This window comes from Morchella importuna (genome assembly GCF_003444635.1).
Source record: "Morchella importuna strain M04M26 chromosome Unknown Morimp01GS018, whole genome shotgun sequence".
In the NCBI taxonomy this organism is placed as follows: domain Eukaryota; kingdom Fungi; phylum Ascomycota; class Pezizomycetes; order Pezizales; family Morchellaceae; genus Morchella; species Morchella importuna.
In genome coordinates this window covers 342,630-369,641 of record NW_025763415.1, presented here as the reverse complement: position 1 = coordinate 369,641, position 27,012 = coordinate 342,630, and the positions used below count along the sequence as shown (strand labels likewise).

At 45.5% G+C, this 27,012-nt stretch overlaps 9 protein-coding genes across 9 annotated transcripts; 6 read left to right on the top strand and 3 right to left on the bottom strand.

Moving 5' to 3' along the window:
- Positions 1–4,422: 4,422 nt before the first annotated feature.
- Positions 4,423–5,594, top strand: LAJ45_06264 (uncharacterized protein; the record flags this gene model as incomplete). The annotated part of the gene is made up of 4 exons (XM_046115828.1): positions 4,423–4,469; positions 4,975–5,230; positions 5,492–5,522; positions 5,581–5,594. The coding sequence occupies 4 exons, from the start codon at positions 4,423–4,425 to the stop codon at positions 5,592–5,594; spliced, it is 348 nt and encodes a 115-aa protein (XP_045970937.1).
- Positions 5,595–5,739: 145 nt separating this feature from the next.
- LAJ45_06263 (uncharacterized protein) lies at positions 5,740–7,695 on the top strand (the record flags this gene model as incomplete). Its single annotated transcript, XM_046115827.1, has 3 exons — positions 5,740–7,001; positions 7,062–7,327; positions 7,379–7,695. The coding sequence occupies 3 exons, from the start codon at positions 5,740–5,742 to the stop codon at positions 7,693–7,695; spliced, it is 1,845 nt and encodes a 614-aa protein (XP_045970936.1).
- A 1,360-nt stretch (positions 7,696–9,055) lies between these two features.
- Positions 9,056–10,333, top strand: LAJ45_06262 (uncharacterized protein; the record flags this gene model as incomplete). Its single annotated transcript, XM_046115826.1, has 1 exon — positions 9,056–10,333. The coding sequence occupies one exon, from the start codon at positions 9,056–9,058 to the stop codon at positions 10,331–10,333; it is 1,278 nt and encodes a 425-aa protein (XP_045970935.1).
- A 685-nt stretch (positions 10,334–11,018) lies between these two features.
- Positions 11,019–13,672, bottom strand: LAJ45_06261 (uncharacterized protein; the record flags this gene model as incomplete). Its single annotated transcript, XM_046115825.1, has 7 exons — positions 11,019–12,155; positions 12,212–12,637; positions 12,691–12,771; positions 12,846–13,188; positions 13,285–13,469; positions 13,531–13,557; positions 13,634–13,672. 7 exons carry the CDS (start codon positions 13,670–13,672, stop codon positions 11,019–11,021), a joined length of 2,238 nt encoding a protein of 745 aa, XP_045970934.1.
- Positions 13,673–15,479: 1,807 nt separating this feature from the next.
- On the bottom strand, positions 15,480–16,544 carry LAJ45_06260 (uncharacterized protein; the record flags this gene model as incomplete). The annotated part of the gene is made up of 1 exon (XM_046115824.1): positions 15,480–16,544. One exon carries the CDS (start codon positions 16,542–16,544, stop codon positions 15,480–15,482), a length of 1,065 nt encoding a protein of 354 aa, XP_045970933.1.
- Positions 16,545–16,814: 270 nt separating this feature from the next.
- Positions 16,815–18,787, top strand: LAJ45_06259 (uncharacterized protein; the record flags this gene model as incomplete). Its single annotated transcript, XM_046115823.1, has 6 exons — positions 16,815–16,866; positions 16,940–17,145; positions 17,259–17,889; positions 17,953–18,133; positions 18,187–18,643; positions 18,707–18,787. 6 exons carry the CDS (start codon positions 16,815–16,817, stop codon positions 18,785–18,787), a joined length of 1,608 nt encoding a protein of 535 aa, XP_045970932.1.
- A 1,345-nt stretch (positions 18,788–20,132) lies between these two features.
- On the top strand, positions 20,133–22,688 carry LAJ45_06258 (uncharacterized protein; the record flags this gene model as incomplete). The annotated part of the gene is made up of 6 exons (XM_046115822.1): positions 20,133–20,303; positions 20,549–21,013; positions 21,077–21,798; positions 21,954–22,149; positions 22,216–22,572; positions 22,644–22,688. 6 exons carry the CDS (start codon positions 20,133–20,135, stop codon positions 22,686–22,688), a joined length of 1,956 nt encoding a protein of 651 aa, XP_045970931.1.
- Positions 22,689–23,537: 849 nt separating this feature from the next.
- LAJ45_06257 (uncharacterized protein) lies at positions 23,538–25,092 on the bottom strand (the record flags this gene model as incomplete). Its single annotated transcript, XM_046115821.1, has 6 exons — positions 23,538–23,906; positions 23,964–24,055; positions 24,145–24,294; positions 24,391–24,591; positions 24,644–24,956; positions 25,060–25,092. The coding sequence occupies 6 exons, from the start codon at positions 25,090–25,092 to the stop codon at positions 23,538–23,540; spliced, it is 1,158 nt and encodes a 385-aa protein (XP_045970930.1).
- Positions 25,093–25,615: 523 nt separating this feature from the next.
- LAJ45_06256 (uncharacterized protein) lies at positions 25,616–26,922 on the top strand (the record flags this gene model as incomplete). The annotated part of the gene is made up of 4 exons (XM_046115820.1): positions 25,616–25,882; positions 25,940–26,246; positions 26,301–26,509; positions 26,566–26,922. 4 exons carry the CDS (start codon positions 25,616–25,618, stop codon positions 26,920–26,922), a joined length of 1,140 nt encoding a protein of 379 aa, XP_045970929.1.
- Positions 26,923–27,012: the final 90 nt, after the last annotated feature.

Sequence of the window (27,012 nt, the reverse complement as noted above, 5' to 3'; positions counted from 1 at the left end):
GAGAAATGGGGAGTGGTGTGGCTGTAGATGTTTATAAAATGGACGTGTTGATCACAGGAAGACGCGGTGTGGTGGTATTATGAAGTTGGCGGGGGGTCTGCGGGGTTCTTAGAACTATACCGGAAAGAGTCTAAGATGAGTGGGTTAGGGCTATCTTATGAGTTGTGTAACGTTTATGTGAGAATTTCTACCGAGTTATATGAAGTTTATCTGGATGCAGCCGGAAGTACATAGAACACATCTGGAGTACCATTACCACTCGTTAGATCACCAGTGAGCTAAGATATGTACTGGGTCGGACAACCATCATATCATTCACATGTCACAACTTATCTATTAGAGTTACATGTACTCACGCGTTAATTAAGTTCTGAGAATTCTTGGTAGCAACGACCTCACAAAATTTCTCAGGACTTAATTAACGCGCGAGTAGATGGTCAAGTATCTCTAAATTTAGGATGCTTTTCAGAACGGCCTAAACGGAGGTTAACAGGGGTAAAAACTCCGTTAAAATTGAAAAAGGTGTGTGAGAAAAATTGGCACGATGTTTTTGAAAATGTAGCACTAAGCCGCTTTTCTAAAACACTTAGACCAAACGCTGTTTGGCGGACCAAATCTCAATTTAGAAATTTCTCGGTTTGCCGGTTGCTAATGGGACTGTTTCTCTAAACCGTGCTTACGTTCCCTCGGAATTGACACCGGCGCAGTACGTCGGCATACCGTCTACTATTAGCGATTTTTCACCCCCTTTTTGAACTATGGCGCCATACAATCAATACATTACTCCTTCCCAAAATTAACCCATGCATTCTTCGCAGTGCCTTGGGCGTAAAAACTACGATGGTTCAAGTTATGAGTTTGTTTTTTGAAGAAGGCCACGCGGCCACGGACAAAGATGACCTGTGTGTGATGATGCTCGAAACCTACTACAATCGAAATGACAATACGGAATAAAAAGTGGCACGGAACCATCGGATCACAATTTCTTATTCGGTATTCGGCATTTCTTGCTTATCTTCCTTCCTTCACAAGATCTCACTCACACCAATTATCTAATCTTATTTGAGACACTACGCATTCATTAAGTTATTGAATCAAACATACATGTATCTATAATATCAAAAAAGGGTATGGATTCGCTATGTTATCCCCATTAATGTGCTAGTAACGCAGTAAGAATATGGCATTACTACGGTATTCTTTTTGTAATGCCGGTTTAATTCCGTACTCTTCACTGAATCCCGTAGTCATATAGTACTGATTTCACCCCGTTTTTTCGTACTGTAGCCTACATAAGTAGTAGCATTGGCCGAAAACAGCAAAAACTAGCTAAAATTGGCCCTAGTTTTATCTTTTTCTCTCTGGTCTTACGTCAGCTAGTTGAGTTTATTCGCCTACTAGCGGCTAGTCCGGTTCTACCAGTTGATATACAGTGTATGACAATATATTTGTAGTAATAGTGGATGGCTCTGTGAGTACTTCAATGACTCTATATTGGAGCACGTCTCTTTTTGATATGGTGGATTTAACATCACAGACCGCATCCAATATCGTGGGTGCATCGCACCGCCGGGAGTCCCATAGCCAAGCCCCATTACCGAATTTGAGGTGCAGACGTACTCTCCCGTCCACTCTACTTTATGTGTGATATTGCAATTAGAGATACTAGGGTACGTACATGCATACATGTACATAGAACAGATCTTGGCTTGCCGGAGATCTTTGGGCATGTGTGGCCGCAATTGGCGTCAGATTGATATAGCATTCGTAGATCGAGTATAGCATACGCGCACTCTGAATTGTGAGTTTTTATGTTTGGACATTCTGTAGCCTGTACTGTAGCTATTAGCAACGCTGTGTGGAATGCAACAATTGTCCGCGTCACAAATTCTCACTCGCTACTCAGCCACACTTAAATCTTAAAGATGTAGATAGAAACTATAACTTAATTGACCATGCCAATTGCAAAACTACTACAGCCACGCGTTCTCTTCAGGGTCCACAAGAAAGCACAACCTCTTTCGGAACCTCCCCCGGACCTTCTTATCACTACCACCCAAGACCCACCCATGCGCTGTCCCGTCCTATCTATCTGTGATACCTCACAAGGGGAGCGCCGAGCCATTCTCTCGGAATCTCGTCTCCAAGATTTTTATCCGAAACTTAGATTGGTGGGGTGAGAGGGTTGCGTTTCTTGTCCTGGGTGTATACTACATACTGAGCGTGCTGGGTGTTAGTTGTTGAGCGCACCAGAACTTTGAAAACAGCAGGTACTTTTTATTTTACTTTACTTTTTTATTTTGGTGGTGGACCTGAGTTATTTTCCGGATCTACCTAGGCCTTCAATACATACACGGCAGATATCACGGCGCTGTCAAGTTTATGGGCGCAACCGTAGTAAGCTCTGCTGTAATTATGTCTGTACCACTGTTTCAATCACATACTGTAGCTTCAATGCCATATGAGTGTGGCATTGGTGATACCTGATTGGTGTAGTCATAACGGTTCTAAGACGCACCTAACGAATCTATGATTCATATTCCAGCCTACGATCTCAGTTGCTTTTCATGAGGTTGTCTAAGAAAAGGTCACACCTTATCATTACCGGAGACAAGTGACTCAGGGTAGAAATTTGAGTCCTATCAATTGGTGAAGCTCAAGCTTACTAACGTTGCATATAACGGCTATATCCTTCATCCTTGAAGTTCTTCGTGCAGCAATCAACAGCGTGTGTGTTCTTTGTCCCCAGAAAATGCTAATTGATGAATAACTTTAAACTCCTGAGTTCTGCAGCCCTGAAACCCAGAAGGTCTTTGAAGCATGTGGTAGTATTGTAACAAGTGCACAGTGAGTTATTGATTGACTTGCTTTTCCAGGACCAATATAAATCCTTATGATTACATACATGTCGCCGCCTACATACATGCACTTCCCTCCTGCGCGCCATCCACATTCTGCATCAGCCCTTCCCTGCTACTCTACCTGCATGTTCAGGGACGCCTGCACACAACCTTCTCGGCTGTAGTTAGGCACCCCTAAGGTTAAGTAAAACAGAGAGGAGAGGTCGTCTTTTTTTATTCATTTATTTTGTGCTCTGTTTGCCTCCATTCACAAAAGAAATAACCATACAATGGATGGTCCAATGGAGTGCTCCATGATATGTGTATGTAATGCAATGCAATATCTGTCGCACGGAGTACTTTAGAGTATGCAGGACATCCATCAGAATGTCCCTGTTCCTTCCACCAGCTTCTTTTTAAAGTGCGGTAGCAATTATTATGGTGCAGATGGTTTTACTCAGGTTGAAGAGTGAGAGTGTCCTCGCGACCTATTGCCGTGTCCGGTATAGCGCATCCTCTGGAGAATGCGGCTGCGCTGCGGCTAGGGAGTGATACCGGTAAGTACTCTGCCTACATGACATTGCATTTTGCAGGACGGATATATTAGAGTATCTTGTCTGTAGGTACACCGTACGGGTAGGTAGGCAATCTACTTGAGAAGGTGTATGTAGAGATCCAGTTCCAGGCGTCCATGATGCGCAGGAACAAACAGGGCGGTAAGGTGCGGCTGTTTTGTTCGGCGTTGATTCTTGTAAATTTGATATTTCAAACCCAAAGCCAACATCCAACCGCTCCATTTCCATCAAGGAAGGAAAAAAAATTCTGCTGGGAACTGGGGGGTGGTGCAAGCAATAACGGAAAAACTAGTCGTTCCTTGAAGCGAACCCATATGCAAGGACATGGATATTAAGAAAAAAAATTACGTGGGAGATTTCGGTTCCTAGAAAGAAAAAGGGACATATAAAGAAAGGATTGCATGGTTCCACTGTAGACAAGACCAGGACCGTACTTTCTAGGTAGGTAGCCGCTTCAAGTTTTTCTTTCTTTCTTTCCTTCGTTGAAGCCTGACCATTGGTGTGAAAGTGATGTCAGTGCTGGTGCCGCAAATTCAATCAATCGAAAGTCCTTCTTTCAGCTGAGGGGATAGGAGAGAGATTGGTGGGAAAGTGTGGCATAGATAACCCTCCACCTACCAGGTCTGCGATGGGTAGTAGGACTTAGACAAGAGATAGGATTTATTTATTTTGCGTTGGCTTCATTTTGCTATCACCTGTCGTTTGTGCGGAGCGAGAGGGAGATATTGAAACGGTAGGGCAGGGCCAACTCCACCTCTTTATTTTGAATAAACCCAACCAGAGCGAATGAATAACCAGCGTGGGTCATGAATTGCGGGATATTTTTGAACTAGCCTGATGTTACACTGATATTATTACTTCAGATCAAGCTCGGCGGCAGAGGGTCCCGTGGGTTGTTCAGAGCAGGACTGGAAAGAGGAGAGGTCTGGACAGGAAATCGGGGTTGCAGAAAAGGGACCAAGGTGGCGGGAGAGCGTGCATAAATCGCTCTGAGTGATTTGCCGAGTATGAACGGGTTAGGGTTAGGGAGTGTCCTAGTCGAGATTGGGGTTGTGTCAGTGCTTGTGACCAATGGGACTTGTGTGGGTTGGGGTGAGCGGGCTTGTTTTCCTTGGACTGAGAGAGGACTGTCCCTTTTTTTTCGCTTTTCTTTTTTTGCTACTTCTTCGGCGCCAGTCCTCTTTACCTACTCCTCTCCCCAACACTCACACAACTCACACTCACACAGACTCACACACCACCCCCCCCTCTCTCCCACGAGAACACATTTAACTTAACGTCTTGTCTTGACTTGTCTGCCTGTCCTCCTCTCAACTTACATCCCACATACCGGTACTATCCATCTCGCCAGTCTGTCGGATCTGTTTTGTTTGTGTCTATCTGCTCCAACCACACATCTCACAGCCCATTTATCGCAGTCCTTCTGCCCTGGACCGTCTCGGCGTCGTCGTACTCTCTCTCGTAGTAGCTATCTGCTCCGGCCACTGCACACGCTAGCCCCCATCTTCCTCCCTCACTCACATGGAAACTCAACGTCCTCTTTCGCATTGACTATCTAGCCCCCTCCTCCTACTGCCCAGCCCTGAACAAGTCCAAACTCTAAGCTTCACCCTCTCATCTTCAGCCACATCAGCCACCGCACTCTTCTCATCACCTACAGCTTCATCACTGTTCAGTCCCTCAGCTACCCCCGTCGACCACGAGATTCCAACACCTGGTCACCCTTCTTCCCTAGAAACCACCAAGTTGGCGGGATCCACCAGCTTCAAGTTCTCCTTCGCCTACCCTCTCCTCGGTCCATTCTGGGTCTACGGAGTATCCGAGAAACCCCCATAATTGACCTTTGGTTCAACAACTTAAAAACTTAATCACCTGTGTTATTGCCAAGTTCTGTCTGTCACCGCTCGGTCTCTCTTTAGGATAACGTACCCTGATATCGCTCTCACCGGTTCCTTCTACATCCGCTTCCCACCTCCTCGAAAACATAGTTTTCTTTGAGGGGTACATGCTCACCCCACAACGGCATTCAAATTGATTGCAATTACCGCGGTGAGCGCATAGGGCGGCTCGCCATAGTGCATCGCACTTAGCTTGTTTTATTTGATAGGTAAGGAACCGAAAACATATGCTTGGATATCAAGACGGTTACTTACGTGCTTTGGTAGACTTGCTGTTTTAATTTGTCTAGAAACGTTTTTTGTCGTTACGCTTAAAAAAATACCCACCGTCTAATATCGCCACGAAAAAAAAGGCACAAAAGATTAAGAAAAAAGAAAGAGTAGTACAGTTTCTAGCACACTAGATTCTCAATAAAATTCGCCGAAATGGAAACCCCACGCTCCGACTCGCCTCCTTTCGGAGTTCCCGCGGCAGAACTGGATGACCACCGCCTGCAAGCACACTCCCTTCCACGCTCGAACACGATAAGCAGAAGTGTTGAGGATATTCGTGATCGTCCCGATATTGCAATCATAATTGGAGATGGCCATAGCCCTATCCACAGGGACTACGAACACGCAATTATCGATGACGATGCCCAGGACAACTTGTCACCCCGTTCTTCCGACCCTAATAACGATACAAGTCGATATAGCGTTCGCTATCCGTCGCGCGCTTCTTCCCGCTCACCATCCCCCCCAAATTCAGTTAATGCATTCGCGAATCCTGAACATCGCCGTCGTCAAGAAAGGTCTGCAACGATCACCAGCCAAGCTCCTTCGGAGCTTGTATTGGGACTTAGGCGGACGATGTCCCGTCGCCCAACTTTCACCAATCAGGATGAAGGATCCGTTGTCAATTCCGGCGATGAGGCTTCACAGAAAGCGGAGGAGGATGTCTGCTTCCCCCCACCTGAAGAGACCAGGGTCCGGGGTGGTATTGATTTTGAGGAAATGGATGAATTTGTGGCTAACCAAAACCGAGGGAGGCCCCAAACCAAGAGGAGAAAGATGAGCAGCTGTTCCTCCCTGAAGGCGGAGAGATACTTTGAGGGTTTCAAAACCAAATTGACGCCCACCAACACAAACGTCCCGGTTCAGGTGTCCAAGGATAACGATGTGTGTTCGGTTATTGGTGAGAAGGTCGATCTTTTGACACCAGGGTCTCGCAATCAGCGAATGAGCAACCCTGATCGCTTCAGCTTCTTCTCCTCGGAAATGGATTCTACAATCCATGCTCCTGAAATCGGCGACCTTCTCTGCGACGGCGAGAACTTCCATGACCTTTTCCGGGGTGGCCAGGGTGTTTGGTGGCTCGATTGCTTCAACCCCAACACCGAGGAATTGAGCATGCTCATGAAGGCATTCGCGATTCACCCTTTGACGGCCGAGGATATCCGTGTCCAGGAGACCCGCGAGAAGGTCGAGCTCTTCCACTCTTACTACTTTGTGTGTTTCCGGTCTTTTATCCAGGATAGGGAATCCCCGGACTTTATGGAACCTGTCAATATCTATATCATCGTGTTCCGTGAAGGAGTACTGAGCTTCCACTTCAACCCATGCAAGCACAGTGCTCAAGTGCGCAAGCGTATACGACAACTGAGGGATTATGTAGCTTTGTCATCTGACTGGATCTGCTACGCCTTGATGTAGGTTTCATCCAAACAAAGTCCTTATAATTTAATGAACTATGCTAATTAAACCTGTAGTGACGATATCACTGATTCATTCGGTCCATCCATCCACGACATTGAGAAAGAGTCTGATGCCATTGAGGATGCTGTATTTATTGCACGGACGGATGACTACACTGAGCTCCTCAAGCAGATCGGCGAATGTCGCAAGAAGTGTATGGGTCTCATGAGACTATTAGGGGGCAAGGCCGACGTCATCAAGGGTTTTGCAAAAAGATGTAACGAACAATACCAGGTTACACCTCGTGGCGAGATCGGTCTCTATCTTGGTGATATCCAAGGTATGTCTCAGCCCAAACCAGTCGTAGGTGAATAAAACTAATGATTATTAGATCATGTTATCACTATGATGAGCAATCTTTCCCATTTCGAGAAGATGCTGTCTCGGTCACACTCCAACTACCTTGCTCAGCTCTCGGTCGACTCAGTCATGGCCAGTAGCCGTGCCAACGAAGTTCTAGGGAAGATCACCACTATTGCGACTATTCTCGTTCCACTGAACTTGATTTGTGGTCTGTTCGGAATGAACGTTCATGTTCCCGGCCAACATGAGGAGGATAGTTATTACTGGTTCTTTGGAATACTCGGTGTGATTTTCACTTTTGTGATGGTTTCATTTTTTCTTGCAAAGAGGTGGAGATTTATCTAAGTGTTTGTGTACCTAAAGGGGGTGAAAAGGTGGATTTTGATGGTTGACCCGCACTTTCGTTTCTTGTTTTATTTGTTAAAATCCTGCGCTCCTCTGTATTTTCTTTTCTTTCTTTGTGGATACTCAACATAATACCTGGCACTCACTGAGTGATAGCCCGTGATGTCGATTTTTGTGTAAGAAACCTATTTTGGGGATATTTAGAAATACCAAGTAATGAAAAATCTTGTTTACGTACCAAAGCGCCATTCCAACATCATAAACATGAATACATACGTCATGTTCCTAGACACATTTGGTCCCGAATTATGTCATTCCCGAAGGGCACGGGAACGTCATTACATACCGCTAGTCTGCACACTTATATGGGTCCCGCTGAGCCTCATCTTGCCAAGCTGTCGATCCGGAGATTCGAATTCTCCGATTACCATATTTTAACCTCAACCTCGCGGGCTAAGTTTCATCGTGGGTAGAAAGAGTTTATGGCCGATGCAAACCCTGGGGGTTTTCTCTCGTGTACTCTACTTATAGCCTTGACCGCTCACTATTGATGGACAGAACAAAGCAATATATCCCCTTTACCGTACGCTTTCTTCCACTCCACTCGCACCTTCAACCATTTTGTGTAACTTGATAGTATCCTTGGCGATGGGGGCTCGCCGCTATTATCATCATTAGTACATGTAGTAGACAGAGTAAAGCACATTCAAAGTGCCTACCAATGTACCGCAGAGAGCGGTGTATGATCCTGCTTAGAGTATTAAGTACGTATGTATTGGTAGGAAGGATTATATCAAGTACCTAGAGTACATGTACTTTTATATATTGTACGGCCGATAACACACCGGGATGCTTATGCAATACCGCAGAAATCATGTTATATATATGGGATTCGTTGAGCATATGTAGTTTTACTCAGTTATTACTTCTGCTAATATAAATGGATAAAACCGGCACAACGGTCAAGTACAAGAGTTTGGCTATTTATCACGCCAATCCATATTGTGTGCTTCATGGAGCAGGGATGCACCTACAATACGGTTATTGTACCTACAGTAAAGTACATGTAGGTACAGTACGCACGTTGTCCTAGGTTCATTCCCATGTAGAATGAAACCGGAAATGATCAGGATATAAAACATACATTATGATGATACAGGCCCATGGTCCTTGCGTCAGATCACTGTTTATTACCAATGATTGGTAACCACAATCATAGGGGGTTATTCTAATCGTTTTGTTAGGACGGACACCACTACATGCTAATCAATGTAGCTCATGGATTAGTCAGCCTATTTGCAATTTGAATGTTCCTTGCAAACATCAAGCAAAAATACTAGTATCAACATATGGAGTCACCATGGCATCTCACCTCTCCCCCATGCTTCTCCAGTTGAAGGCTAGCGCACTTAGGTCTCTTGCCGTAGCAGTTGGTGTCAATTCTACTGGTGCGAAAGCGCAGCTTGCGGCCAGAATTGCAAAATCTTGCTGCGAGGACGTTGGATTTTTCGACAGGTCTTTAAAATGTTGTGAGAAGGAAAGGTCTCAAGAGGAAAAAGAGGTGGAAATGAGGAGGGTGGAAACGGGGCAGAGGACAAAAAGAGTCCTGAGTATTGATATGGGGATTAGGAACCTGGCATTGTGTGTGATAGAGGTTCCCATTGGGGGGAAGAGTCCAGTTGGGGAAGCACTCCCGAACGTGATAGCCTGGGAAACTATTTCTATTTCTGAACGGCCAGTAGAGCCAATTACATCGGAGGAATCAGAGACAGGCCCCACAGTCACTCCAAAAAAGAGAGGCCGGAAATCATCAAAACCAGATTTGGACGGATCAGTAATTCCAGCAAAACCTCGAAAACCGAAGAAAAGCACAGAGTCCTTCGAACCTTCCAAATTTGCAGTTATAGCGAACACTTTTGTTCGTAAAACACTATCTCGTTTCTCGCCGGATGCCATCATCATAGAACAACAACGATATAGGTCACAAGGGGCTTCCGCAATCCAACAGTGGACGATCCGGGTTAACATGCTTGAGGCTATGCTTCACGCTCTTTTCCATTCTGTAGGATATGCAGGGGACGGTGAAAATGCACAGCGAAAGAGCCCAGCAGCGGAGAGTGTTTCTCCTAGCAGGGTCAGTGGATTTTGGATCGACAAAGTTGGCAAAACGTTTGAGAAGAAAAGTGATAAATCACATAACTACCCCGAGGGGGTGGTAGAGGGGGTAGTGGTAGAAGACGGGGGGGCGGGAGAGATGGAGGGGATGAAGATGAACATAAGTAAGGGTTTGAGGGAAATAGGCCAAGATGTGGATACAGAGACCACGGGGAAGAAGGCTTTCGGGAATATAAAGCAAGCAAAGATATCTCTAGTGTCCGAATGGATCAAGAATGGAGATGTGATATCGTTCAACCAGGAAGTAGCAGATACGGTTGATGACTTTGTCCCGCTCGAGACGGTCAATGGGAAGAAAGCAAAGAGAACACCTGGGAAGAAGCTGGACGATCTTGCCGATTGCCTGCTGCAAGGAGTGGCGTGGTTGCGCTGGGAAGAAAATCGGAGGAGTTTGGCTGAGGGGAGGTTAATTCCCGAACTTTTGCCGTGCAAATGTATATCATGTCAAGACAAACATTCATAATACTGTTAACCCTCTATAAAGATTGTTCTGTACTCTCTTTCTGGAAAATTGTTACTTCCGGGGATCTGAATCATTGACTTAGACATGCTTGGCAAGGAAGCAAGATATTGGAGGCGCATACATGCATGCACACTGCAACTCCCAACTTATAAACTCTAAAATGCTAGCGACTTTTAATCATTTCTCCAATTCCAAGAGGCAAAGTGTAGAATGAATTGCCCAGCCCCACGGGAATAATAGGGCTAATAGTAGATGGGGTGCCGTAGAATATAGGTCGACTAAGTAGATAGAAAGAAAGTACCACACGCACCACTGAACTCTCAAATTATCAGTCCTAAACAGCTGTTACGAACAAAAATAACTGAATAGCATTGTAATACAAAACATACAAAGAACGCCTCCATAAACATCACGAATAGTAGTCAACCAAGACCCTCACAGCCAGTCCGTAAAGAAATAACAAAGGACTTTTCGTACAGCACAGGCAATGTCCCATTCGGAGAAGAAAAAAACAGCAATATAAGGACAAACCAATAGCATAACAGAAGAAATCGTATAGAAAAATGAAAGGAAATTACACGGAGAAGAATCTACTTAACTTTCAGCAATCTCACAATCATTGCATGCAACAAAGAATCCAGTGAATCAAATCAAGACAATCCCACAACTGATACCACATCTTATGCTAATCAATGACTTGCACATAGGCCGATGGCACACTTTTAGTAACTCCACCTTTCTCTACTTCACACCATCCATCCCCGCTATCCTCCTTTACTAACACAAACCGATCGCCCTCCAGCATATCCCATTCAAGATCCGATCTTGCAGAATACTCATATAAAGCCTCAACGTGCTTCACCCTCTTTGCACCCCTCTTTGGCTTTACAGCTGGCCCCTTCTTTTTTATCGTCCCGCTACCTGTCATGCTTCCAACTATCGAATTTGAAATCGATACGTTGGAGGAGGAATGTCTGCTGTCAGGCCTGCCCTCTATAGGCGTTGAGGGTGGTGGTGAAGCATCAACATAGGAAGCTGGCACAAGACCGCTCAAGGAACCCACTTGAACCTGAATCCAACCGGAACCATCATCAGGCTCGACAATAACAACTTCTTGTCCGCCTTCAACACTGATCTCGCCAGCACCATTCGCAGAATATGCGTATAACATACGGCCTACTACTTCATCTTTCTCCGCCGATGGCCTAGGCGCCTCTGGGGGCGGTGCAGAAACATAGCGTTCTGGCGGCGGGGCGATGACACGATTTCTCCGGACTGCTGGAGAAGCAGCGGCAGCCACTGCATTCAAGCTTGATGCGGCGGGAACAGCGGTTTCTGCGGGTGTATTGGCAGCCGGAGAAGTCGTTCTCGACAAAGTTGATCCCATCCGCTGAGGCGCTGTAGCCCCTCCGCCCCCTCCTGCGTAAGATGACGATAGTGAGTTCATGGTATTACTTCTGCTTAATGCTACACCACTATCACCTCCGGTCGAAGGAGCTGTAGATTTCATTTCCTCCTTGAGGGCTTTCTTTCCTGCTTTATCCAAGACACCGGGGCATTGTGCAGGAACCTTCATTTCGCATTTCGCATGGCAAGTGTATCCACAGTCCTGACACGAAAAGCCTGCACCTGTAAGACGCCATGCTCGCTCACCACATAGGTCACAGGTGGTTGGAATCGTAAAAGTTTTTGATTTAAATTTATGGGTTTGGGTACCACGCTCAACATCCCCAACAGCATTGAGAATCGTGCTGATTTCAACCTGAAGGGTTGTAAGTTTAGATGAGTGAGGAACAAGTTGCTCTTGATGAATTAATAGACTCTGCCAAACATGATTAGCCGCTAAATGGTGGTACCGCGGAGAGGTCAGGCACCCACCCTGGTAACTTCGGCTTCCTTTAGTTGCATCTCTTCATTGAGTTTAATGCTATCTCTTGTTTTTCTTAGGCTTTCGATTTCCCTGTTTCTCGCATCTACTTGAGCCTTTGCCCCCTCCAGTTCTTTCCTGCTCTTTCCTAAGATATTCCGCAGGAATACTGTGGCAAGATCATCGACTACGATATCACTAGTATCGTGCCATATTTGACTCGGCTCGAACTCAAAATTGTTTGGCTCGACCCAACCACCCATGTTATGCCTGGAAAACATGGCTGAATCAAGGGCTGGGAGGTTTCTAGCAATCTCTTTCACGGTGTCAGAGAGGAGAGTGATAGAGTTTTGCCTGCAATTGATGTCAAGCTGACAACCCAAGGTCCAGATGCCATTTAGCTTGGTGATACGAGTCTCGTTCAGATCTTGGAGAGACTAGTAAAATTCAGTTGGTGCTCACTGTAAGGTTTAAATAGAAAGATACAAACGTTTAATATATCAGGGATGTCCTCGTGATAGTATTTCTGTTTGTGTCGGTTTGCAACATTGATCTTTATTAAATATGTGTTCTAATTTCATCGAGTTCGGCGTTAGGGACCCTGGTAAATTACGGGTTCTTCAGAGATCTAGCACATTTACTGACCTTAATATTGTGCATTTCTATCAGCTCTTGGCTATAAGATTTCTCGGCTTTTGTTTTACTTGAGTCAAAAGCTTTGTCAACTTTCGCTCTCTTATCCTCAACTTGCTTACACTCCGCATCGTAGCTCCCCTTGCTCTTCTTCAACTCGCTGTATACGCCATCCCTATCGGCCATGACCTTCATGTTTAGGGTATTATACAGTTTTCGATATTCCTCGTATCGAGTTGCAATAGCCTTTAGGGGGTCCGAAATCTGTGTGATGAGGGCATTAGACAAGCTATCGTGTTCTTTCGCTAGTGAGTCGTGACTAGTGAGTATTGTTGACCAAGTAGTTACTGAAGCACTAGATAGAAGGATTGTTTTAGCATGTTCTTCTAAGATACTCGATTCGCGGGGGGAGAGCTATAAGTTGTAGTCTACAGCACCCACATATACACACCTTTCCAAACTTCCAGGTGTCATTTGAGGCGTATCACCCACGCTTAAACTTGAGGCCTTTTTGGCCTTTCGGTCAAGAAACTTCTTAGTTAATGCGCTCATCCTTGTAGCATAATCTTTCTCTAACGCTGCCCGCTCGCGGTAAAAGGCTTGAGCATCGTCCAAAAATTCGATTCCGTTCGCAGTCTACCCGGAACAAGCCGTTAGTAGATGTATTTATGTGTGGCGTTTCAGGTCGAGCACGTACCCATGCATAGACAGGTTTGAAGGCGTCCTGCGCGATAGGTTCAAGTGTTAGCATTGTGTGACACGTATGGCATAAGCTTTGGAGCTGGAGGCAGAGGGCATACCTTCAGCTCTTCGCCGAAATTAACTGTAGGTCCATCCATTGCTTGAGGACGGGTAGTGAACACAGACTGAATCAGAGGATAAGAACCCTAATAACAGCAGGTGTTTATAAGTGCGAATGTGGGGTACGAATATGTAGGTACCGGTACCGGGGAAGGAGGGATTTCCTGCGAGATGAGGGGTGGCAGCTTAGGATAAACGGTAGGCTCGCGATATGTACTTATGCGGCTGTTACGTACCTACATTTACCGCCAACCCTAACCCACGCACCAAGGATCATCTGATCGCCAAATAAGGAAGAATACCTACATGTACGGTACATACATGTACTCACGATGTCAATGACCGAGTGCGCCAATGAGGATTGAGTCGAATTTACCTGTCGAAAATATACGTGTAGTTTCAATTGCTTGATATGAAACCTGAACGGATTTCTAACTACCCTACGCTCGACTTCTAGTGAAGCTGGTTCTTGTACTGGATAATCCTGAGTAAGTAAGCTAGGTATGTAGGTACAGTACCGTGACATAAGTCACCGACTTAAGCAAAACACACCAAAATTGGCCAAAATGGGCACCTTCTCGAACCCTCAATTCTTTATCAATCACCATAGAACTTTCAGTATAGGAATATACACTATAGAGGAACATATATTCTGAGCTGTAGCTCTTTTCATCAAATATGTGGAGAGTTATGGGGCCTTGAATTTGTAGATTTTGGGATTTGGTCGAATTTTGCCAAGTCCCCATACAAATTTGAGGTTTTGGCACAGTTTCGGAGAACAACTGAATAAAATGCTATACCAACAATGCTACAGTGTTTATTTTTGAGATTAAGAACTTCCAGATGATTTTCCTAGTCGTTAATTTGTATTCTACCAATTGGTACAAGTTATATCTTAAAATTGTGGGTGCTGGAGCTATTTTAAAAGGGCTGATTTCGCCGTTTTTTGGCGTGTTTTGGCGCGAGGACGGTGACTTATGTCCAAGAACTATACATACATGTATGGCCAAAAAAAATTCGGCGCCAGACTCCCAAGTACCGTCCTAGTCCCATCAGAAGTAGCATCACGCAGTGGGAGTCACCATCTATTGACGATAGTAGTAGATGTGATCTTATAAGCAATTTCAACGTTGAGTGCATTGCTGTAGGTGCCTGCGGTGTGGGTTTTCGATACCCTTGGTCGCTTTATGGGTCCGATCAACTATGTACAGAGCTTTGCAAAGTATTGCACTTTATCCTTTGTGATTGAGGTTCGCTACATGTATGTATGTATTGGAGGACTTCCCATAAGCAATAGAGCACGTTCTATTGCAATAGCAGGTGGTTCTTAGATAGATCCAGTTCCCATATGTTTCTATTCGCCGGACTTGTTCCATTCATTTACTAAGGCAGATAGGGTATAGTAGCAGTGGACGTTTCCTAGTGAGTTCTGTATTCTAACCGAAAAAGGAAGGTGAAAGTACACAAAGTTCTATTCAAGTGGATAGAAAATGTTCTATTCAATAGACCCCCCCCTCGAAGATGGTGCTCTATCCAGTTTCTTAGACACCAGTGTTCTATTCGATAGAAAGACAAAACAAGGTCTATTGCGCGATAGAACGTGCTCTATTGCTTATGGGAAGTCCTCCATTGTATAATTCTCGTTCAAAAATCATGGGACAACGCAACCGCGAGTTGCTACGGGGGCTAGTACATAGAACCAGAATTTATATGCCAAGCATTCCGAAGTGGACTAGTCCTATTTTCAGGCACGAGTAATAATCTGGGGATCTAAGATGTTGTCCAAAAATGCTTTTCTTCCATTAAAAGTTGAAGAAATCGGCGTACAGATGCAATCCCCCAAACTTAAGAAGCCTTTCCAGCTGGAAAACCCCTCCATGCACTGATCCTATCCACCACCCCCTCACTCTTTTTCCCCGCTTCCTCCTCAAGTTTATCCAAATTGGATCTATTCGTAACAAAGTTTATCCTACTCTGCTGGACCTCATCATCCTCCATAATCTCGCGCGCAACGTTCTCTTCGTTTGTCCAATGATCGACCATTCTTTCTCGAAGGGTTTTATTGCGGAGTATGGTCTGGCGCAATAGGTTGTCTGCGTGAAGTCTAGATGCCACGATTTCGATTGATTTTGTGAGGGTTTCAAGTCTTTCTTCTATGCGGACACCTTCGAGACCAAGAGTCCAGCGGCCTGTTCCAGACAAGAAAACGAAATAACCAAGAATTCCATCCAAAGCAGCCATGGCGACGCCTCGGTATAAAAACAGACTCCATTGTGTCCATTTGGTTTCCTGTTGGGTTTTGGCTATAGTGTTGAGCGTATGAGCAGAGGTTGAAATGCCGACCATGTAGATTTCAGCCAGAAATAATGCAACACCGGCTATAGTGGCTTGAGTCCTCCAGATGACGCCATGACGAGAGAAGAATGATGATGTCACAATCCCAATGACAGCAATATGGAGAAGGTGTGGTAGCGCCATTATTGGAAGTGCATAAAAGAAGAACGTATTCGGATCATCGACTTTACACCAGGCGCATTCGGAGAGCGGGCCAGGTCCATATGTTGCGTAGAGAAGCCGACCTTCCTTACTGCTTAGGCGCCGGCGGAGAATTTCATCTGATGGAGTAAGTTCGCGGATGTGAGACACACGGTTGAACAAGACGTCTGTTGGAGTTTGTAGAAGGCGAGAGTCTGTTAATGTGAAGATATTTTCAGGAGTGAAGTATTCAAATGTTGAGGCGAGAGCAATGAGGGCGGTAACGAAAAGGACATTAAGGAGACGCCTTGAAGCTTTGGGTAGTGGTTGAGGAGGACCGCGGGATTTGGTGGATTGGTAGAAGGCCTTGCCTCTGGTATATAAAATAGGCCCAAAGAGGACAAGGAGCGTCTGGATCGTGGACCAAGACACCATTGTGGGGTTAATAATGAACGACAGAGGTAGGTGAGGTTGAAGCTTTAAGAGAGCTCTGGGAATCCCCGTGGCCCCTTTGGACCCTACTCACATGGCCTTGGCGGCAACCAACAATACGGAAAAACCATCCAAATTATTCATCCCCGCATCCCCCCGCGACCTTAGTCCCCCCACCATCAACCCTTTTACAACCGCCGTTCTCTCACGAATTTCCGTTTTCCTAATCAAAGATCTCCCAGTCTCAGCTAAAGTAGCCTAAATAATTGAATGATGCAGGCACCAGTGATGGTGGTGAACACCGGGGCGGGAGAGCGTCAAACTGGTTTGTTAATCCCAACACCACCGTGTATTAGCTATCAGTGAAATGATAATTACTGATAGGTCTTCGCAAATAGGACGCAAGGCCCAAATTTCAAACATTACGGCCGCCAAAACCGTTGCCGATATTATTCGGTCGTGTCTGGGCCCTAAGGCTATGTTAAAGATGCTGTTGGATCCAATGGGCGGGATTGTGTTGACAAACGATGGACATGCTATCCTGAGAGAAATTGAGGTTGCGCATCCGGCTGCCAAGAGCATGATTGAGTTGAGCAGGACACAAGTTAGTTATTACTATTGATGATTTTCATGGGATTTATGATGGTTCTGTCAATAGAGCTATCCCCCTTACCTAGCTTTTAAGCAAATATTGACTCCACTATCCCGATACTACAGGATGAAGAGGTCGGTGATGGGACCACAACTGTTATCATCCTTGCTGGTGAGATTCTTGCCCAGGCCCTTCCTCATCTTCAACGCAATATCCACCCGGTTGTCATCATCTCCGCATTCAAGCGCGCCCTCGCCGATGCTCTCCAGATCATTGAGGAGGTCTCAATTCCTATCGATACCTCTGACGACGAGGCAATGTACCAGTTAATTTCGTCTTCAATCGGCACAAAATTTGTTTCCAGGTGGTCAAAATTGATGTGCGGCCTTGCCCTCCAGGCTGTTCGTACTGTGGCAAAACAAGTTGGAGAGAAGACCGAGGTAGATATTAAACGTTATGCCAAGGTTGAGAAGGTTCCGGGTGGAGAAATCGAGGATTCAAGGGTGCTTGATGGTGTCATGGTCAACAAAGATATCACCCACCCAAAGATGAGGAGAAGAATCGAGAATCCCAGGGTTGTATTGTTGGATTGCCCTCTGGAATATAAAAAAGGGGAGTCACAAACGAATATCGAGATCTCAAAGGAGGAGGACTGGAGCAAAATCTTAGAGATCGAGGAACAGCAGGTCAAGGCTATGTGTGATCATATTTTAGCTGTCAAACCGGATCTGGTCATTACCGAGAAGGGTGTCTCTGGTATGTATCTCAATACTCATTGTCAGGAAAGATATGGTTTTAGATGAACTAATAACTTCAAAGATCTCGCTCAACACTACCTTCTCAAGGGTAACGTTACTGCTCTCCGTCGTGTCCGAAAGACTGACAACAATCGTATCGCTCGTGCGACTGGCGCCACTATTGTCAACCGTGTCGACGATATCGCAGAGTCGGATGTTGGAACAGGCTGTGGTCTCTTCGAGATTGAGAAAATTGGTGATGAGTATGAATTTAATTCGCATTCTATTACTAGTGCCCTCCATCTAACATTACTAGATATTTCACTTTCATTACCAAATGTGCCGATCCCAAAGCCTGCACTATCCTTCTCCGCGGTCCCTCAAAGGATATCCTCAACGAGATTGAGCGCAATCTTCAAGATGCCATGTCTGTTGCCCGCAACGTCTTTTTCCATCCTCGTCTCTCTCCCGGCGGAGGTGCCACTGAAATGGCCGTCTCTGTCCGTCTCGCTGAGCTTGGGAAGTCGGTGGAGGGTGTTGAGCAGTGGCCCTACCGCAGCGTTGCTGAGGCAATGGAAGTCATCCCAAGAACTCTCGTTCAGAACTGTGGTGCATCTCCAATTAGGGTGCTTACTCAGCTAAGGGCAAAACACGCACAGAAGGAGTATACTTTTGGGATCGACGGCGAGGCTGGTAAAATCGTAGATATGAAGGAGTACGGTGTTTGGGAACCCGAGGCTGTTAAATTACAGAGTATCAAGACTGCTATTGAAGTGAGTTTCTAATTGCATTTTTGAGAAGTCTTGAAGAATTCTTGGCTAATAATTTTATAATAGTCTGCTTGCCTTCTGCTTCGTGTTGATGAGATATGTGGTGCTAAGGGTGCCAGGCAAGGTGGTGGTGGCCAGGGAGAATAAATACCAGTCGACATAAAGTAGGGAGGGGTTTGCAGTAGACTAGAGTTATATGTGGAATAAAATACTAGCCTACTTGTGTAATATTGATTGCGGTAGTTGGATCATGGAACGTCACTCGGCCCGCCGAAAGCTTGAACCCGCAACCCTACCATTTTTATTATTGGAAAAGAAAAAAAGTGGATAAATTTATCTACAGCTTCCCCCATTTTAAGGCTTCAGAAAAAAGGTTAGATGTAAAGCTTCACCAAAAACATATTACACAAAAAGGAGAGTGATCCCGTTCTTGATAAGAGTTCTCCCCAGATACAAGTTCAATCTCTGAGGTCCGACGCAAAACAACTACCACGCACTCCCGCGGGACTCACGCTTATGTTTTAGGACTTACCGGGCCATTAAGTTTCATTAAATGAAGGCCTTTGATAGAGCAATACATGTAGTTACGGATCACCCTGTGGAGATTTGGACGGTAAGATCTAGGTGTAAAATGATGTCTCACAGCTTGTCGTGACAACCGGCATTCCTCGATAGCCGAGGTGGCTGCTTCTAGACCTCTCAACGTCACATAAATGACCCGGAGATACGTGCGTGTAGTCGCTTTAAAAAGTTTTGTAGAGAAAGAGTAGGTACATCTATCTAGTCAAGGGAAATCCTGAAAAAAAAAAAAAAAACCCCCCGGGGGTTTCAGCTGGCGTTCAGTAAGTACATGTATGTTACATAATAATTCAGTGGCCATATCCGAGGAGTTGGGACAATCTTATCAGATTGCAAGCAAGGCTTTTTTTCTCCCCTTGACTCACCGCAACCAATCACAGGCTTGTATCACCGTTTCAACCCTTGGGCGGAGGCCAGCGCTCACGTCCCAACCTCTCTCCTCATCTTTCCCGACGACGGCGACGACGACATCCAACGTCAGCTCTTCAACACCAAACCTACACGTCCGTTACTACACTCGGCAAGTGAAGCGATATCAACATTCTTCTTCCCTCTCGCCGATTAATACAAGAAGGTGATACTGGTTTTGATTTGGTTGGGGTTACAAGGGAAAGAAAAAAGAAGAAAACTTCGGAAAAGGAGGGGAGTACTCAAGGCCACAAGGAACAAAGGAGAACAGCGGGACAAACAGAAGTGAATCGCGTGTGTTTTGATTCGGCTCCGGAGTCTCGTATTGCTTTTCCTTTTTGTGAAAGTGAATAGTTAGAGACATCTACCAAAAGACTTGAAGATCAAGAGAGAAAAGGAAGTTCAAGAGAGAGTGTGTTGTGCGCTGCTACCTGACTGCCTGTCTGCTTTTCGCGCGACCTTTTCCACCTTACAATCTTTCATTTTTTTGTCAGCCATTATCCCGATGTCTTCCACACAACTCTCTTCCGAGGAGATAGCTGAAGATTATAAGTCATCGTTGGAGGATTTACATTTCAACTCGAGATATGAAATCAGCAATCTCACGGTCATCGCAAAGGAAAACATTCACGCGGCGCAGGCAATCGCTCGGTCCATCGAAGATCACATCAATAAAGTAAGCCTCCTAAATTTCCTTAAGTTAAGGCGGTCTGGACTATATTGTGCGCCCTCTTTGTCGACGCTCCCGGGCTTGCTGCCTCGATATATGCGACGCGTCTTGATCCATTCCCTTGCCTTCACTTGATTACAAATATTATGACTCAAGATCATAGTTATCATTATATCTATTGTGCATGATCTTTTGCGTAAATAAATTCGATGCGCAGCTAGATTGCTAACGTTCCTTCCCCCTCAAAATAGGCAGCCCCAGCCAAAAAGCTCCCGGCACTGTATCTGTTGGATTCTATAGCAAAGAATGTTGGGACCCCGTATACTCTATTCTTCCAGAGAGATCTGTATTCTACATTTATGGGTGCATATTCCAAGGTGGACCCCCAAATCAGACGCAAACTTGAGGAAATGTTGCATACTTGGAAGCAGCCAGTGCCAAATTCATCATCTACATCTCCGGTTTTCTCTTCGGAAGTCACCCGGAAAATCGACAATGCTTTAATCAAAGCCCGGACAGTGGCGCTTCAGACTCAGCAGAAACAGATGAAGCAGGCCCAGGACCCAAAAGGTTATAATCGCCCAGGTGTTCCGACACCACCACCACCACAATATCGGGGTACACCCCCTGTCATGAATGGTGCTGCCCAACAGTATCCAAATGGACAAGCTTATGAGTATAGTCAGAATGGTTTAGGAGCATATAGTCGAAGTACGGTGGGTGGAAACAACAATCATCAAAATTATTCCAGTATAAATTCTCATCCTCATGTGTCCCAGCCGCCGGCGAATCACCATCTCACGCCGTCTGCGGGAATGTCTCAGCAACTACCCCCTGTTGCTAGTGTAGACAGTTTGCATAGTGATATATCTGGTCTAATTGAAACATCGCAGAAACGCTTTGCAGAAGATCCACTTAACCAAGATATACAGAAAAGATTGAAGGCATTACTTGACTTACAGCATATCTTAAAGACTCAACAACTCCCTCCAGCGCAACTTGCATCAGTCAGGGATCAGGTTAAAAGGTTGGCAAATCCAACACCTCCCCCCGTGATGGCTCTACCACCGCCCCCACCACCACCGCCGCCACCACCACCTCCGGTTCAGTTGCCCTTTTCGTCCCAGGATCTTGCGGCTTTATTGGCGACTGCGACGCAGAAGCCATTCATGAATCTTCCCCCACCGCCGCCACCTCCACCGCCAGTGCCAGTAGCTCCAGGACTACCGCAACTTCCTAACTTTTCGATGGCATTAAATGGAGATACGGCATCATTGATAGCATCACTTCAAAAAGCAGGTTTACTCCCAGGAATGATGGGAGGTGCTGTCCCACCTCCGCCGCCACCACCTCCGCCGCCATCAGCGCTGCCTTCATTTCTTTTTGCCCCACCTGGAGGCAGTTTTATACCCCCGCCATTGACCCAAACACCCCCGCAAAGGCAGGGGAAGCTGGACTGGCGCTCAATAGACGTAGAAATGAAATCTATGTCCCTTAAAATGTAATAGCTACGCGGTGCACTCTCTCCCATGATTTTTTGTTCCATTGTTTCTTTATTTTTTCGTGGAAGGGCTAGTTCTATAGATTATTATCCTCGTAGAAAGACGTATGCTGATGAGAGTTGGTGATTTATTTATTTTTTGCTGCTTATTAAAGACCACGACCACACCTCCTTCCAATGCTGAACGAAGCTCTACCGAATCAGTGCAGTTCTTGCGCAAGACGTTTTGCAGATACTGAACAGGGAAAGAAAGAGAAAGCTTCTCATCTAGACTGGCACTTCCGTGTACATCAGAGAATGGCTGAGTCCATGAAGCGTGGACAGCACAGAAGTTGGTATTTGGGTGAAGAGGTAATAATCCACGTAACAAAGTGTCTCATTTATGTCTATGAAACGCACTGACCAACTAATCGTCAGGAATGGATAAAATCGCGCGACGATGGCGAAGACAGCTCTTCGCTCGCGCCCGGTGGCCCTGAAAATGCCGAGTTCTCAACCACCGGGAAGCCAGAGCAAGATCCGAAGGAACAATATGTAGTGGTTTCTGAAACATCCCCTACCCGTACTGTGTGCCCTATATGTCAGGAAGAACTCAAGTATCAGTGGCACGAGGAAACAGAAGAATTCGTATTTATGGACGCAAAGCAGGTTGGGGGCCGCATATTCCATGCCAGCTGCCATGCTGAGGCAAGTAAAGATAAGGCCGCAGGCACCCCACGTAGTAGAGCGGGAACTCCAGATGTGGGTGCCGGTGGAGTGAAGAGGAAGGCGGACGTGAGTAATTCTCTTGTAATGCATTCGACACCTCCTGTATTATTAACGCTTGGTACTAATACGTATTACAGGATGTCGATATCAACCCTAAAATCAAGATAAAGCGAGAGCCATGAAGAAAAGAAAAAGCCAAACAAAGCGTGATGCAAACCAATCTCTATGTACCTCCATACTATCACCATCATGCTCTCTTGCTTGCCTTGCTCGTTCCGGTGAAAAGAAAAGCTATCGGGTTTATCCCAACCCCTTCCATTAATAACACATACGAATTTTTAAAAACAGAGGGAAAAGGAGAGTTGACAATATAAGGCGTTTTTGGGCGCAAAAAAAAAAAGCGTTGGGGGTTTGTAACTGTTTATTCTTTTTCGTTTCCCTTTTCCTTATCTTCAATTCTCTTGAATTCCTCTTTTTCAAAACTCAAAAATTCGGTCAACTCCTTATGTAATCCATACCAAAGCAACATGTGCGTGGGAGAGAATAGTATGTGAAAGAAAGTTTTAAAGAGATGTCGCGAAGGTCCAATGTGAATTTTCCTTTTTTTCTTGTACCATTTTTGCCCTTCTCCGTTGGACCGATATAAAACCCCTCTCCCCTATTTTTTCACCAGTTTTTACAGCATAAACCTACCTTCATTCAATTCCGTGTATCTTATCTTTCTCATATACTCAAGCTTGTCTCGTTTCTTCATGTTAAAAAACTAGGGGATACTAGCCCGGGGTTAGTGATGATAGGACCAGGGTAGGAGGAAGACTGGTGCAAGCCCTCCTGCCCTATCCTTCTTTTCTTTTCTTTTCATTGATCTCAACTTTTTCCCTTCTATTTCTTCTTGGGCCGGGCTTTATTGTTTTCTTTATGTTTTTATCGTTCATTTCATGTGTAATTTTAGTATGTCTGTGTGTGACTTCATAAGCCCGCAGACATAATGCAAGATATATTTAAACTGACAACCAATCGCTTCCGAATTTCTAAAAGTTCAAAAAATCGTCCTCTTCTCCAACCCTACCCTCAGCATCCCTAAGTGCTTTCTCATACTCCCAGTCCTCTTTCCCTACTGCCCACATGATAAACGGACCCCGAGGGGGCATGGGATCATCTGTATCCTCGTCCGAAGTAGACCAGCTCCCAAGGATGGTTTGTGAATTTGGTAGTAAGCACCCCTCATACGACCAGCCATCGCCGGCGCTGTAGCTAGTCGTGAAAGAGACACGGCGGAATTTAAATATTGAGTAAAAAGTGGGGAGGGGCTTAATGCTGCCTTGTATGGTGAAGGGTTCATCCGCGTCGGTGCCGGTGCCGACGAAAGTCGTGGGTGTTTTAGTAAGAAACTCCATTATCTGTGTTGGAAGTGAAAGTTAGAATAGTCAAACGTAGAAAGAAGAAGAGGGTGCTACGGTCAGTTTGCCGTCATAGTGGTCTTCCTGATGCACCTCGCCATTGAGGCGGAAGGTATGAAGCGCCTGAAGATCTGGTGGATCGAGATACACTATTGCGTCCACAGGTCAGCTCACAAGCACGCTTCAGCCAACTCCCACTTCAAAATCCAAATTACTATAATTTTATAATATGGCCTACCATATAATCCAAACCAATACCTGTGAAATTCCGGCTCTACGTCAACCCACAAGTTATTCTTCCATAAATCCGGCGCCCCTCGTTCTTCTCCGCAAATTTCATCAAATGTCAATTTCAACCCCAAGCTTTCCGATCCAGAAATGCGATTTCCTAAATGTAATAAGAAAAGGTTCGCAGTAGCCCATATCTGGATTATATCATCTTCATCTGCATAATCATTTGCAAAGAGCTTCCTGCCCGCCTCACCGTATGCGAGAGCCTGAGTATTGGTGCTGCAGTGTTCACTGTCTGCCCAAACTATGCGGTTGGTAAGGGCAATATTAGTGAGTAGAATTTGCACAATCATGAAGTATTGCGTCTGGGGAGCTTTGAGGTGCGAAGAAATAAGGAGGTTGCGGGATTTAGAGGCAAAGCTTTCGAGCTGCGCGAAATTCTTAGAGGTTGCTTCTGTGATGTGTGTTAGTGTATGTTGATATTATATAGGAACGGGTGGATAGACCGAAGATAAGATCTCGAACCCCTTCAAGGAATTCTATTGTAAGTGGCACATCTTCTACTACCTTGACCCTCACTTGGTTCTGCGTTAAGTTTTCGACTCTATAGTGGTTGGATCTTAAGAATTTTTCGAGGATAATCTTTCTCCAACGGTAGTTGTGCGCATAGTTGTAGTCCCCACCATTTGGACGGTCGTAGGTGCTCAGGAAGAGCTCGCGGTAGACAAATTGGGATGCGGAATGAAAAGTTCGACAGGCTCGGGAAAAGTTATTGAGGTCATCGATGGCAGTAAGATTGGTGGCTATCTGTTCGATTAACTGTCCGGGATGTGTAGGTTAGGATGATTGGTTTATATTTGGTGATAATAGATATTACTGCAGGTATTCACCAGCAGAGAACAAAGGATTGAAATAAACTCACCTCAAACGGAAGAGCTTGAATTCCTACGACCATGGCTACTTAGATCTGGCCAAGATCCCAAAGAAGGCTTGGTACTGTTACAAACTTGGATCGCGGGATAGATACCGATGTAAATGTATCCTTAAAAATAACCGCCAAGGACCCCCCAATACATGTAACCTGTGTTAGACCCATGCACATCCCACCTGCATACAAATATTTTGGTCCACGCATTTCATTCGCTCATTTCTCAGTACCTATGAGCCAAGCTATCTAGAGAGTGAGTTCTACCAGATGGTTCCATAGATACGCCTAGTAGTGATACTAGCTTGTATTGGCATATCAATGATCGCATTGATAGGTGGGAGAATGGTACTAGCTATACCCTTACCTGGCGCACAAATGGTATCAGTGACACAATGCCTAAGCTACACGCGTGAATTAGTGCCGCGGATACAATGTCGAACATCCAACGCGCAGACAAAGAATCCTACTCAAACCAACCACTTCACGCCTCACCACTACTCCCACTCTTTCAACCCTTACAATACTTAGGATCTCACCATAACCCGCTATAATGGCTACCGTCAAACCTGACCCAGGCACAAAGCTCGAGCCTAAATCTGAGAACCAAGATATCGATATGACCAGCATTCCATCCATAAAGCCTGAGTCCGATGATGAACTATACGAGGATGCCGGGGATCTTGATATGGTCGAGGGCAGTAAAGCCGTTTGGCTCGTTAAGCTACCAAGCTTTGTAGCGGAGCGCTGGAATGATATCGATGAGGATGAGGAGATTGTGTTGGGGGTTGTGAAGGTCAACCCGAACAATAACGAGCAGGTTCGTCTTAAGTCGACTTTGGAGGTCGTGGAGTGTTGGCTCGCTAACATCGAGTAGCTTAAATTATCTTTGGAGCGAAATGAGGTGAATGGAGATGTGCCTACAGAGTATGACCTCCGAATTACCAACATGGAAGTTACGAACACATTTGTGTTTACGGAAAAGGATATGCCGGGATTTTCGAGTAAGATGAATACCGGTGGAGTAAAAGAAGGGGAGCCGCCAATGCCGCCGAGATTTCTCTACCAGGATCGGAATAAGGAGGGCGGCGGTGACAGAGGTGGCGGCGGTGGTGGTGGAGGCGGAAAAGGAAATTGGGGGAAGCCACAGAGATTCCAGCCATATATAAGGAAGGCTATACCGAGTACGTTACTGCGCTTCCTGCTAACACTTAGAGCTAATGTTTATTGGGACCCAGAACGGACGGCATTAGCAGGAACGGTCAGACACGAGTGCTCTATGAGTCCGGTATTGAATACGGAGTATAAGGCTTTTCAAGCTTCCAAATTCGATCAGGCAAATACCCCGAGAGTTACGACAAAGTTTTTGGACGATCAGCATATTGGTGGAAACTTGTTGGCGCCGGGTACTACAGGTGCTGGTTCAAAGAGTTTCAGCGCATTTATTGTATGTCTCTCCTACATGGCGCTTTACTCTTATTTCGCTTCTAATTTTTATTATAGAAACAAACCGAGAAAGTACGAAAACCAACCGACAATAAGGCTGCACGTATTCCACACGCCGAACTTGTCTCGGCGCTTTTTACATGTTTTGGCGAGCACGAATATTGGTCAATGAAGGGCCTCCGTGAGAGGCTCGTACAGCCTGAACAGTACCTCAAGTCAGTTCTCGAAGAAATTGCACAGATCAATCGAAACGGACCTTACGTTGGGAAGTGGCAGTTGAAGGACGAGTATAAGCCTGATAGTCAGAAAGAACCTGGTGAAGGAGGGGAGGCAAATGGAGGCGCTGGGGATGTTATCCAGATTGATGATGATGATGACGATGATCTTGTCGAGATGGAGGATGTACCAATGTAGAGAAAAGGTGATGCGCAGAACGTTGGACATGAATTGACTTGATGGGATAAATTGGACAATACAATTGTATAGGTATATTCAAGTTCTTTC